Source organism: Seriola dumerili, unplaced genomic scaffold, assembly GCF_002260705.1.
Source record: "Seriola dumerili isolate Sdu_G_001 unplaced genomic scaffold, Sdu_1.0 BDQW01000149.1, whole genome shotgun sequence".
Lineage (NCBI taxonomy): Eukaryota > Metazoa > Chordata > Actinopteri > Carangiformes > Carangidae > Seriola > Seriola dumerili.
The window spans coordinates 6,317,265-6,331,340 of record NW_019174404.1 but is presented as its reverse complement, the minus strand read 5'-3'; the positions used below and the strand labels follow the sequence as shown (position 1 = coordinate 6,331,340).

The window sequence follows — 14,076 nt, the reverse complement described above, 5'->3', positions numbered from 1 at the left end:
CTGAACACAGAGCTGACAGTCACCTCACCAAGCACAAACTGTTATACATTTACACATATACAAGAAAAACAAATGAACAAAAAAAAAAACAGCACTTCAATAAGGTTTTTGTATCAGCCTCTAAGGTTCCCTCTCAGACTTACGAGGCATGAAACAACAAAATGATTTATTTTTGGTTTTACAATCCTCAGCACTTCCTCTCAATAAACAGAATAGTGCTGTGAAACATTTCTTAAACAGATGAATGAAGATAATGAACATGATGATTCTCCACATCATTCAACCATTAACAGTAAAAGTATATCAAGTTTGTCAGTGAAGATTGTAGTAAATTTTCCACGTGTTGTCTGAGGGGTCTGGGAGGGCAGTGGGCGGGGGGTCTCCACACGATAATATATACTACTCCTGTGTGTTATTATATATAATGTCCCCACTGTTCCTCTACAAAAACAGACCCACTAAGAATGATCTGTGACGCTTAACATCCCCTAAATGTGACTGATTGAATCAGAAATTCTTGATTTTATACTTTACTTAGTTGAAAACAGTCGTGATGTTGTTATGAAGTGTGCAGGGAAAGATCAGGTGAAAACTAATATGATATAACAAGGGAAAAACAAAGTAATTCAAAAACATTTTAAAAGTTTGGACCTGTTCTCTTCGAGTTCAGTTCTAATGCAGTTTGCCAGCAGGGGACGCCATGCACCTGGTAATGAGGACAAAGTCATTTGAGACAAGACAACAAGAAGACAGAAATGTTGACACTGAAGAGAAACAGCAATGAAGAAAATAATAAAGTCAAAAATGTTCCAGATTGAAACAATTTTAATTCTGCTTCTATTATATTTCCCTCTCTTCCATTAAGATGATATTTAGTGTAAATCCAAGCAGCATTTCTCCTGATGTTGTGTCCCACGTTGCCTTCAGTCTGTTGAGAGCAGAGAAATCATTTCCATAGAGAGGAGGCTTTGCATCGTCAGCTGATCCTCCAGTGAACTGAGAAGGTTTATAGTCCTGTGAGTTGAACACTGCAGGACTCAGATCTGTCAGTCAACACAGCAGAAAGCACAACCACCATGACTCTCATCACCATCCTCATCTGGACGCTGGCCTGCTGCTGTTTTACAGGTTGATTCACTCAGCAACATTTGAAACATGATGTGCTGCCTTTTCTCTCATTTCTTTCTGCTGATAAATGAATGATTTGTTTTTGTCTGCAGGATGCAGCGGTCAGGTGACTGTGACTCAGCCTCCAGTAGAGACAACTACTCCAGGATCCACTGTCACTCTCACCTGTAGAACCAGCCAAGATGTTTATAGAGACAGTAATGGTGTTGATCACATGTCCTGGTATCAACAAAAATCTGGACAGACTCCAAAGCTCCTAATAAGATATGTGAGCAGACGTGAATCAGGAACACCAGCTCGGTTTAGTGGCAGTGGAAGCAGCTCTGACTTCAGTTTGACCATCAGTGGAGTTCAGACTGAAGATGCAGCAGTTTATTACTGTAAGAGTGCACATGTAATAAACAGTGCCTGGGTGTTCACACAGTGATTTGTAGTCGTACAAAAACCTCCCTCAGTCAGACTGCAGAGACACTGAGCCGTTAGAGCAGGAAGAGACTCTGACACAGACCACTGAACACAGAGCTGACAGTCACCTCACCAAGCACTAAACACACATTCACACTAAGTTTAAAGTTCATTATACTGAATATTTCTGAGTGTTTTTCATTTTAGCTAAACAGCTTCTATGACATGATGGTTATAAGTAGAAGAAATGTTTCATATTTAATTACACTGTTTCACCTCCAGGGTTGCAAACTAATGTAGTGAGACTAAAAGTTAATTTTAACTGTTATCTTTCTGAATATACACAACATACACTTAAGTACATTTATGGGGTACTTCTAGCGTACTACAGTCTTCCTCTTCTCTGCTACGTTCTGTTTCCACTCCTTACATTTTAGAGGATAATATATGATGTAATATGAGTCTTACTGCAGGTCTTATAAGTTCATTAACTCAGCAACATATGAGTATATGAGTAGAGGATAAATCCTCCCCTAATACCTCCAACACACATTTCACTTTTTTTAGTGAAATGCCTCAGTAACTTTTCGATTGATTGCCATGAAATTTGATTCAATCATCCAGAATTTCAATTCTAATGTTTCCTGTAATCTCCTGACCCTCACGCATTTTGATTTGACAAGGGGAAAACAAACAGCAGTGACAGTGTTGTAGTCCTGCTATTGCAGTAAAATCAGAGTAAGAATCAGTTTCATGTTTGGAGCTAGGTTTGGGGGACTGCTTGTTAATCTTATGGTTAAATTTTAGTGCTCGGGAATATAGGCAGGTAAGACAGGTCACAAAGAAACAAATGTTTCTAAGAAGGCATCCTGTTTGTACCATCCGTTGATCTCGCCGCGTGCATTGTTCAAGAAGAGGATTAAATGTTATTGGATTGGTAACAGGTGACGTCGGCGCAGACACTGTTAGACAGGAGAGAGTCAGGTTTGGATCTGTTCCCAGGTCAGCATGGAGCCTGTGACGCCAGCAGACGTAGGGCGACTACAGAATTAACAAGGCATGCAAACAACACACTGGAATAGACAGAGAGAACTTGGACGGCCGACAACAATGGCGTGCCGTGATTTCTGTTGACAGCGTCGTTGGTTGCTCATGTCCCGCTGTTTTTAGAAGAAATTCACATTTCTTCTTTTAGATTGTTTTCCTATTATATTCCATGATGCATAAATAAATCTGAGTCTGCCTGTTTAGAGATTTAACTCTGCTTAGTTTACAGCAAATATGTACAGTGTACAACATGTTAGCGTGACAGTGACTGTCCCCTCAACAGACTTCTGGGTTTAAGTTTGAAGCGACAACTGAGGGTTAATTTGAGGCTCCTTCTCTGAGCCAGTGAGGCATTATTTACCAGCTAAAATGCCAAGTCCCAACGTTAAGGTCTCTCAGTGCACCCCCTGACCCCTGGACACAACCTAACGTCATGGTAAGATCAGAGGTCAACAAAGTGTCATAGCATGTCCTGAGCACAGAGGGCCGATGCCTTTGGGCTCTGCCCTCTGGTAATCCTTCCTGCAGAGTTTAGTTCGTTCACTTACACGCAATGGAATCAAAGTCCACCATCATTGTTTTTTCCCTGGAGAGCATAAACTGTATCAGTGGTTATTTATGCAGTGACAGTCTGGGTAGATGTCACATCTCACTTAGTAATGCATCTTCTGTAGCTTCTTTATAGATTTCTTTTTAATAAGTATAATCTGACTAGTTCATTAAACAAAACCAGGACTGACTGGAGGACATAGGACAGACAAGTTATGCAGAGAAAGTTGCTCAACCTTGTCCTCATGGGGGTTAATTCACAGAGGTCAAAGCTCAAGCACCTGTTTTATGAATGTGATGACCTGGAGGTGAGTAGTAATAACTCATAATGAGCTATGAATGGAGGAGCTAATCAGTGCTGAAGTGTTCTCTTTAGCCCCTTTAATAAGCCTCAGAGGCTGTGAAGGAGCCTCTCCTACCATGGGATAGGGATAATCCTTTTAGGCAACACTTTACCAGGAATCAGTCAGTCAACACTTCCTCTCTCAGACTAGATGAGCTCCTCAGTGCGAGACAGGACCCAGTGTTGATCAGATTCGCTCGCTGTCCATCGCCTCTGATCTTGTAGGGATATATACTGATCCGCCTCACTCACCAGGAGATCCGGATATCTGTAGTCACTCAGGGGGGTGGGGGGGGAACCTTGCTGGGATACGGACCGAGCTTGAGTCAGGATAATGGGGTTTCAGAAGCTGTGGAAGGGTTTGGTGTCGGTGAAAATCAGGGAGTACGTGAAGGACTACTGCAAGAGGAACGGCCTTCTGACACTCTCGGTCTTCGCTGTGGTGACGGGATGTGTGCTTGGATTTGTCCTCAGGTCGTTCAACCTGTCCACACAGGTATGGATGAATGGATGGATGGAGATTCAACAAAAGGCAATATGACTGGCCTGGAGTCTGGGCACTGTAGTTAAAGCCAGTTATGTGAAAGTGAGAGCAGAAAATCAGGTAGAACAGGGGAGGTGTATAAATAGTTAAAGCAGCTATAATTAATATGTTTAAATTAACATTGGATCAAATGAGTACCATCAGCTTTGTTGTGTTTTTTCTTCTCACTCATAGTTTTGGCCCACAACTTTACTATTTTGATTCAGGCTCTGTTTCCATCAAAAAAGCTCTAAAAACTTAGCCGATGACAACTAGCTGGTGAAGATAGTGGGGATAACTTGGCAAATAAAGAGCCGGGGGTTGGTGGAGACCAAAACAGAGCAAAAAGAGAGGGAATATCACATTTGCAAAGTGGTCCCAAAAAAACACTAATGTTTGCTAACAAGTTCTTCTCAAGGGTGATAAGGGTAATAACTAGTAGCCAGAATTCCAGTCACTGAAGGTTTAAAGAGTATATGTTATAATTTCAGGATAAATTTCACTCGATAAAGTATTAAATTTAGAAACGTTCAAATGTCTGGTCAAAGGCCAACTGCTCTCCTGATATTATGTTGCCATGATGTAAGATGGTGTAAATGAACCAAGTGACTTACGAATTTTGGCAGAGGCTGAATCAGCCCAGTGTGCTTAGCAATGTAACCTTTGTGCTGGCAGCAGCCCATAAAACGCACAGCATCCTCAGCCTCAAGGAAAAAAACTGTGAAATGCAAACAGCAAATTGCAACACATGGGACACAACAATGGCTTTACCATGTTGAATCTAATAGTAATCAGTTAGCTAGCTAAAAGTAGCTAAAATTTGCTACATGTGATTTATAAAACACTTTGACATGTTTGACGTGGACCTCCTTCATTTGATCTTCAATAACTTTCATAAATATTGTTGTGCAATTTACTAAATGAAAGCAGTAGCCTGTAGTCGAGCTAGTAAAAAGATATTAACACATGAGTCACCCACAAAAGAGGCAAAAAAAAAAAAATGTAAGAGTGTTTGATTTCACTTAATGCTAAAATGAATTTGGTCCTTTAAAAAATGTAATCAAAATTAGAAATAGGATACATTTATTTATCAGTCTGTTAAAAAGTTTAAGAGATTATAATGTAACTTAACGTAAAAAAAAAAAAAAAGAAAAGAAAAATCAACAGACCTGAAGTGCATGAGAAAGACATGTTATGTGTTATGTTATTTGGTCCTTACATTATGATACACACTCTGGAAAGGTAAGCCATTTTGAATGTAGGAATAAGGTTTGCTTCAGGTGTTTCTCTCTCTCTCTCACACACTCAGGCCAAGATCTACTTCTCCTTCCCCGGAGAGCTGCTGATGAGGATGTTAAAGATGCTGATTCTGCCGCTCATCACCTCCAGGTAAGAAAGGTTCTCACCTGCGTCAGACCAAACTCGGGTGAAATACAACATAAACATTCTGACATTAATACAAGTGCATCGACCACACAATCCTTACTGTACACTTTATTTACACACATACTGTAAATAAAGGGATGCTTTGTGTGGGGTTTTCCCACCACCTGCATTTTTCGATGAAAAATTTGCACTTGCAGAGTATTTTATTGAGCAGTATTAGTACAACAATTTTTTAGATCCTCCATTTTTATTCTCAAAGAAGGGATTTGAGCGCAAAGTTTTTCCATGTAGCTTTGGTGGCAGAATATTTCCTCAGAGGTGAGAAGTCAGGGGGCGTCCTGGTGGTTCGCTTGGCAAAGATCAATGTTGTGTTCAGACAGGATGCTGTGACTTTGAGTCTGGTCTGGGAAAGATTGTTCCTCAAGTAATCAATTTAGTTCAGTATATCCATCACAAGTCACATAACTCACTATTATTTCTTAAATTTCTTTCAAATTAATCTTTTGTTAGACTACAACCCACAAATGTTTAGTATTTTTACTTGATAATTATCTAAAATATCTTATTTTTTTCTATAAACTGCTAAACTTATTAATAAACAATTAAACAACTCATAGTTTCAGGACCACATTGAAACAAAATTATACGACTCTTCAATTCATTGATTTGAAACCAATCAGTTCCCAACCCATCAGTTCTTCACACATCTCCCGTTTTCCAATCCAGTCTTATGTCCGGCCTGTCGTCCATGGACACGAGAGCGAGCGGTCGGCTGGGGGTCCTGACTATCACCTACTACCTTTGGACGACCTTCATCGCTGTCATTGTCGGCATCGTGCTGGTGCTCATCATTCACCCGGGGACGGGCTCAGAGAAAGATGGTCATCATGCAAGCTCAGGGCCTGTTATGACCTCCGCTGATGCTCTGCTGGACCTCATCAGGTAAACATCCCCTTGAGCAAAGACACTGAGCTCCCTACCAGTTCTACTTGCTACTGCTCTGTGCCTGACCTCTGACCTATGACATGATTCAGTTTTTTCTTCCCTCCATGATGAAAAAGAGTCTCAGAGTTTACAGCCATGCCAATCGAGTAATATACAAGTTAAGATTTGTACCTGATGATGGTGCTAGATGTGGAATTTATAATTAACCCCTAGAGAGACATGAATGTCTGTATGAAATATTCTGGCAATCCAACCAATAGTTGTTGAAACACTTTAATCAAAGCCACAAATGTCACCTTCAGAGGAAAAGTCAGTGGGATCACCAAAGTCATTAAGATACATTGCATGGAAACCATGATATCACACACAATATATGGTGCCAATCCATTCGGTGGATGTTGAGATGTCACTGGATAAGAGAAAAATGTAACCTGCTGGTGGTGCCGTATGAAAACCCTTACTAAAAACCACACACGTCAACCTCATCAGGGTGCAGTCTGTAGGATTCATCCTCTGGGCGAATGAATGAATTTATCCTTTCATTAGCTGTTGAGAAATTTCAATCCGGACCAAAGTGGTGGCCCAACCACCACTGCCATCCCTAGACGACCGTCACTAGCATGGATAAAAACTAGTCAACTCGCTTAAGATGTTCTTCCTCTTTGGTTTTTCACAAGAGTGGCTTTTAGGACTATGCTGCATTTTGTCCCAGTAAACAAACAACCAAATTAGGCTTTCCTGGTAAACACATCTTTCATTTGTTGTGTGTTCTGCAGGGGATTTTGCCTTAGAGACAGTAAGAAGAGATAGTGACACAGATTGTCTCTGCTATTTTTAGACAAGATCCTAAGTGGAGAAAGTGTTCCCCACCTTCACTTATTCTATAAGAATGGAGAAAATCCCTCTCATGGTACGGGCTTTTCAGAAGATTTCAGATTTTCCACTCTTATCTTATTAGTGTTGTTTCCCAGGATTAAGATTTGCTGTGTAACAGCTTTTAAAACCCGGGGAAAAACCAGTACAGACTAATTCAATCCAGTGCAGATCATAGTTTAGAGCTTGTAAATTCCATGTGCTTCCTCAGGAACAGAAAGCTTCCCTAATTCCAAAATCTGAAGGGATGAGTGTGATCCTGGGAGCTGAGATAATAGCCTTTGCAGCGAAACAATAGGATGTCAGAAATCATGAAATCCTCAAGTAAAGTAAACATGAATCCGGAAAATGTGGTTTGTGCTGACGTTTCGTGAACTCCAGTGACTCCACAAATGATGATAAAAACGAATGAAAAGGCAACAAATCTATCAATCATTTACAACACAAGAGAAAACAGATCCACATCTGAATGTACATGTGATATTAAACTCTTTTTGTCGGCATTGTATTGAGAAGGTGAGGGGAAAAAAGTGCTGCAGTGTCTCTCCTACGCAGCAGGTCAGCTAAGAATAGGGAGACACTTTAATTGTGATCTGTTAAGCCTGCACTTTCTCAGAAGGCCCTTGTGCAGTGTGACGCTCTGTAAGATCGAGCATGCAGTCTGGTGTGTGTGTGTGTGTGTGTGTGTGTGTGTGTGTCCGTGTGCTCAGGGCCATTCATGTCAGATATAATACCTTCTTCTTAGACCAGAGTATTTTAGAGAGCTGTGGCCGGTGTGTGTCCGTTACTGTAAGCCAAAGGTCAGGTGTACATTTCAGCCCTCTTACGTGCTTGACAAGATTGCTGCCTGGGCTGCCAGTGTCAGTGACGTGTGCTGTATAAATACAGTCCGTGTACAGGATGCTGCCTGTGCCCATGCACCTTCCTCCTTGTTGACATGTGAAGGCCTCTCTCTGTTTTTCCTGTGTTGTCTGAAAATGTAACAGAATCAACAATGAACAGTGGCAGTCCAATGATTCTATATAATTTCATATATTATTTTATATTATATTATTAAAAAAAAGTGTTTTACCATTGTAACTGCTCAAGGTGGAGCTAATTTAGCTCCTGTTTTATATACTGTCAGGTGGTTTAATTTATAACAATGTATAGTATTTCACAAGTTAATCTGTTTTACATGTGAAAGCTTTATTTGTAAAGTAACTAGTAACTACAATGGTAACTTTATTAACTTCATAAGCCAGCATCACTCATTGCAATATTATCATTACAATACTGACTTGTTGAGCATTTGATATGTACTTCAGACAAATATTAACAAATTCACCACCAGGTCCATTTAGTAGCTGTTGTGGTGCTTTCCATCATATCAGACGATCTTCATCAGCAGATGGAGTTTGGCCAGTTTAAGGGAATTGTAAATTTTCAAATTTACGTTTTATTTTTTTTTCTCAGCACTTTAAAGATTTCTTGTCCATTTGGCTTAAAAGTTGAGGTACAAAGTTCATTGTTGAATTTGGCAACATGGAGCTTTTAGTCAGACCATATGACCTTGATGATCTACCACTATCCACTGCTATTTCCCAGGTCAAGAATGAACATTAACAATCATAATAAAAAAAAACATGTCACCAGCTCTTTATATAAACTGGGCAACAGCAGTGATATACGTATATCTACATTGGATATATTTACCATGCTGTTTCACATGACATGATCTAATACACTTTATTTGTCTGTATACTGTCTTTTACAGGAACATGATCCCATCGAATCTTATTGAAGCAACATTTCAGCAGGTGAGTGGCCAAGAGGAGGAAACTCACAATGGATTGTAAAATACTGTTCATCAATGCAATGTTCAACATGCACCTATTAACTAATCTCTGCGGTTTCTGTCTTTCATCCCACTCCAGTACCGGACAGATTTGGTACCTATTGTGCAAACCGCTAATGTAAAAGAGTCTCAGGCCAACTATGTGTACGTCATGCCTGACTACCACAACCCTCAACTGGGCCACCCGGTCTTCTTGGAGATCACCCCTGCACCTGACATCAAGTATAAGATCGTTCCCAGTACGAGCAAGGGTATGAATGTACTGGGGATTGTCATCTTCTCGGCCACCATGGGTAAGAACATACTACTTTCTTTTGCGGGTTTATGAATATATAATATATATAAGTTGTAATGTAATAATAATATATATAAGTTGCCACTAATGGCTTCATTGATTGTTAATAAATCTTATGCTTTACAGATTAGTTATAAATCAATATTACATTAATTACATAAATAAATAAATAAATAAATAAACTGTAACAACTTTTGGGTTGCCAGGTTGTGAAAAATCCCACTGTGTGGTGTTTATCCTGCTCCAACATGATACTTTACTTCATTAAAAAGACTCTTTCAGTGCAGCTTTCTATAGATAACAAGCTTGTTATTTCTAATAGAAAATGATGAACTCATTACACTTTATTTAAAAAAAAAAATTACTTATACTTTCAAAAGCAAATGCAGAAAAATTGCCCCTGCATCTGATATTTGATATTAGCTCTGCATCATAGTGTATTAGCAGCATTTAACTGTTATAGCTGATGCAGATGGAGTAAAGTAGTGTCTGATGGTTCCCAATCTAGGGGCTGGTCCCTATAGTTATTAATAATAAATAATCATTATGTAATTAATTTTTAATTACTTCATTAGAGTGAAGGCACTGTTAATGATTTACTAATATGGAATAGGGAGTTGTCACAACCTGGAAACGATTCAATCTATTATTAGTAAATGGTTAATTAATAGTAAACATTAATTAAGTATTTAGTTACAACTTATATAAACCTTGTATCAGAGATAAGAAAGTGAAACCATGAATACTAACTACGAACACACGTGTGAATGTACGATCTGTTCTCAGGTCTGCTGCTGGGGAAGATGGGAGAACGTGGAGCACCGCTGGTCAACGTGTGCCAGTGCATTAATGAATGCGTCATGAAGATCATTAACGCAGCTATGTGGTAAGGCTGCACTCTCTCTCTCTCTCTCTCTCTCTCTCTCTCTCTCTCTCTCTCTCTCTCTCACACACACACACACACACACACACACACAAATACACTACTGCTCCCCGCATACATCCAAAGAAAGACACGCTACACTGAGTTCGCACATCAGAGCTGGATTACATCTAAAAATAAATCTGGCGTGTGAAGTGTCCCTGCTGCTTCTCACGGGAGCTGACTTTCAGATTACATTTGTGTGAACGTAGCAAAGAGGAATTTTCATAAATAAAATTATTGTTAAATAATTGTCTATACAAATACACATGGTTGGGATGGTGGATAGTATCATACAATGTATGTGGACACCTGAGAAAACATTGTGGCCACCTGAACATTACGCACATATGTGATTTTTGAATGTCTCATTTTGAAAGTCATGGGCATTCATTTACTTACATAACAGCCTCCACGCTCCTGGAGCCTGGCTGAAGGGATTTGCTGGCATTCAGCCATGAGAGTATTAGCGAGGTTGGCCACTGCTGTTAGGCGACTGCAGACAGTGAGTGTTCCAGTTAATCCCAAAGGTGTTTGGACGGGGTTGAGCTCGGGCAAGTCAAGTTCTTCCACACCAGGCTCAGAAAAAAACATTTCTTACCATTCAACCATTACCTGGCTTTGTGTGCAAGAATATTGTTAAAGGTGCCCTGTGGAGTTTTTCTTGTATAACAGCAAAGATTTTCTTCACATTCAGTATTTCTCACCAAAACACATTGTGTCTGTCCTTGAGGTATAACAAGAGTGCTGAATGCATCCTTTATAATATTTCTAAATTGGGAATTGTTTACATTTCTGTTTGCATGTTAACAGACGTCTTGTTCATTGCCTTTGTTGGTGCATTGTTACATTGCTACAATACTGTGACCCACCCATCAACATTGCTCCATTCTACCACTATTGGTCAAAATCTCCACAGGGTACCTTTAAGTTGACAGAGAGTCTCAAGTCTCAAAAACATTTCCTTCTCTCCTCTATGCAGGTACTTCCCCTTTGGTATTGTGTTCCTTGTGGCCGGGAAGATTCTGGATATGCATGATCCAGCCCACCTGGGGGAGAAGCTGGGCATGTACTTCATCACGGTCCTGTCTGGACTGTTTGTGCATGGCCTCATCCTGCTGCCCCTCTTCTTCTTCTTCTTCACTCGCAGAAACCCCTTCCCTTATATTAGAGGGCTGCTGCAGGCTCTTGTTATTGCATTGGCCACGTCATCTAGGTAAGAGGAGAAAGGTTTTTTATTTTATTTTATTTTTTAACCCAGCCGTGGAGATGTAACCCAGTCTGTCCACTGAGTACCTTCTTCTAAATCTTTTGTCTTCTTCTCCTGCAGCTCCGCCACTTTGCCAATCACCATGAAGTGTCTCCTGGAGAACTGTGGTGTGGACCGGCAGATCGCTCGCTTTGTGCTGCCAGTGGGAGCTACCATCAACATGGATGGGACAGCTCTGTACGAGGCAGTGGCGGCCATCTTTATTGCTCAGGTCAATGAGTATGACTTGGACTTTGGCCAGTTGGTCACCATTAGGTAAGAATAAACTCTCAACTCACCATCCTCCCATGATTACTTCTTTGAAATGATTGTATTTTCCATCTCTAACGTCTTGGCTCTTGTCTCATCAGTATAACGGCAACAGCAGCCAGCATTGGGGCAGCTGGGATACCTCAGGCGGGTCTGGTTACCATGGTGATTGTCCTGACGTCTGTGGGGTTACCGCCTGCTGACATCTCACTGATTGTAGCCATCGATTGGGTTCTGTGAGTTCCACTAAAAATTCTCATACTGTATTGAGCATCACTGGGGGCTGTTGGGACAATGTGTAAATGATTTCCTTCCATCTCTTTCTCAGCGATCGTTTCCGGACGATGATCAATGTTCTTGGTGATGCCTTAGCTGCTGGGATCATGGCTCATTTATGTAAGAAGGACTTTGAGAGAGCAGCCACTGAGAAATCAGCTGCTGCCACCCCTCCTGCCAATAATGGAGGTGGCCCCAAACGGGTGAGCTAGACAATTTTCATTTGTTTAACTCAAAGTGAAAATGCATGTATGAGGATTAAAGCCCCTGAAAACCTGTCTTGAGATCTAAGTATATTTCTATAAGATTAAATATTAAAGGTCACATATTGTATAAAGTGAGATTTACATGTCTTTTTTGATTATAAAGCAGGTTTAGGTTCTATATTGATACTGTGTAAGTATCAAAGCGCTCAGTCCACAGAGAAATGCACACAGCCTGTACTCAGAGACTGAGCCTTAAAACGAGCCGTCAGGACTTCTGTAACTTTATGATGTCACAATAAAGCAGTCACTCAGCCCCGCCCCAAGCCCCGGCAACCCAGACCCACCATTCAACCCTGCAGTCAAGAAGAGAGAGGCTCAGAGCCTCTGTTCTGATTGGCTCACTGCCCTGTTCTTACTAGAGCTTCAGAGAGAGCCCTGAGAGAGGGGATGTAAAACTACGTAGAGATGGTTTTTGGTTCTTCAAACCACAAATATATCTTCGTATGGATATCAACACTTCAAATAAAACGTAGGAAAGTGTAAAATGTGGGACCTTTAAGCAACTATAAAAGATACATTTTGGAAAGACTGTACTTTGGGACAACAGAGCTTAGAGCTAAATGCTAACATCAGCATGCTAACATGCTTACAATGACAAAGCCTTTTGTGACCCACACACTCTCGGTTTATATTTTTACCGTTTTTACGTAATTCTCGAAAAACCCAACCTCTGAGAACTACTTTCACTAACTGTTCTGCTGTTTGCATCTTCCCTACAGAGAGACACAGTCATCTCCTTTGGTAATCAGAGTGTGGCGCTGTCTGATGCTCCTCTGATCGCACACCGCTGCGATTATGTGTTTGAGGTGGATGGAGACAACGTGCTGGAGAGGCCTGTGGCCTGCTACAACCTCTGCCAAGTCTGATACACAGACAGCAAAGGATACTGCCTTCTACAGCACATCGATTCACCTCTCAGGATCAAAGGGACCCTCATCAGACGGCCTAAAAATCCAGTTAGGTTTCCATCCTAAATGAGACCAAGTATATTGTGGTGTCAGGGTGAAGCGGCTTAAGTTGATTTTGCCTGTGCCATGCCGAAAACAAAAACAGACACTGGTTATTGCCCGAATGCACTTGCAGACATGATCACGTGTTGCAATAACATGCATTAGCTGGAGCTTGATGTTTATCAGTCAGTGGTGACAGACATTCATAGTAGGCCTGTCTTAATGAAGTTTGATTGCAGGTTTTGAGTTGCCTTAACCTGATCTCAGTTTTCACAATGATTCTGAGAATCTGAATGACTTGAAAGTAAACAGGGAATGGTAGACAAGGAGCAAATTAATTTTGTTGAGGTCAGTCTTTATCTATGTCAAACAAGGTATTTATGGATAGACATTAAAGCAACAATTACAAAAACTATCATAGGACAAAGAAACCACATTAAGATGATAACTTGTGTTTTTATACATATGCTTTTAATTTTGTGTTGTTTTTCTAATAAAAACCTGCTGCACCATAAAGTCCTGTCAATGAGTAGTTTTATTTTGAAAACAAATTCTGCAAATTGTTCTGTCTGAAGTATAACAGCCACTAAGAGTGCTGCAGAAAAATTATTCAGTGTCAATGGTACCGACATTTGCAGGTGAAAATATGCAGCCCTGTCACCACCATCTGGTCTTAGAAGGTAATAACTGGGCCTGTCCCATGTGATCAGTTGTAGGTCAGGTGATTGTACAAGGCAATTCATCCATCTTGATTTAATCACAACACAATCGTACATTGTAGCTGTTGTCTTCCAACACTTTACTTCTGTCTA

The 14,076-nt window shown here is 40.5% G+C and overlaps 1 protein-coding gene across 1 annotated transcript; it reads left to right on the top strand.

Annotated features, from left to right (window-relative positions):
* Positions 1–3,806: 3,806 nt before the first annotated feature.
* Positions 3,807–13,542, top strand: LOC111225787 (excitatory amino acid transporter 5-like). The gene is made up of 11 exons (XM_022750815.1): positions 3,807–3,968; positions 5,305–5,384; positions 6,108–6,323; positions 8,956–8,998; positions 9,116–9,329; positions 10,118–10,217; positions 11,236–11,469; positions 11,584–11,778; positions 11,874–12,008; positions 12,101–12,251; positions 13,034–13,542. Exons 1-11 carry the CDS (start codon positions 3,807–3,809, stop codon positions 13,178–13,180), a joined length of 1,677 nt encoding a protein of 558 aa, XP_022606536.1. The 3' UTR covers positions 13,181–13,542.
* The last annotated feature ends 534 nt before the right edge of the window (positions 13,543–14,076 follow it).

Bases quoted from the DNA above. Each gene is read 5' to 3' on its own strand.
- LOC111225787 (XM_022750815.1), top strand. From the start codon at position 3,807: ATGGGGTTTCAGAAGCTGTGGAAGGGTTTGGTGTCGGTGAAAATCAGG. The intron at 8,999-9,115 runs GTGAGTGGCCAA...ATCCCACTCCAG, and splicing joins TTGAAGCAACATTTCAGCAG to TACCGGACAGATTTGGTACC. The intron at 11,470-11,583 runs GTAAGAGGAGAA...CTTCTCCTGCAG, and splicing joins GCATTGGCCACGTCATCTAG to CTCCGCCACTTTGCCAATCA.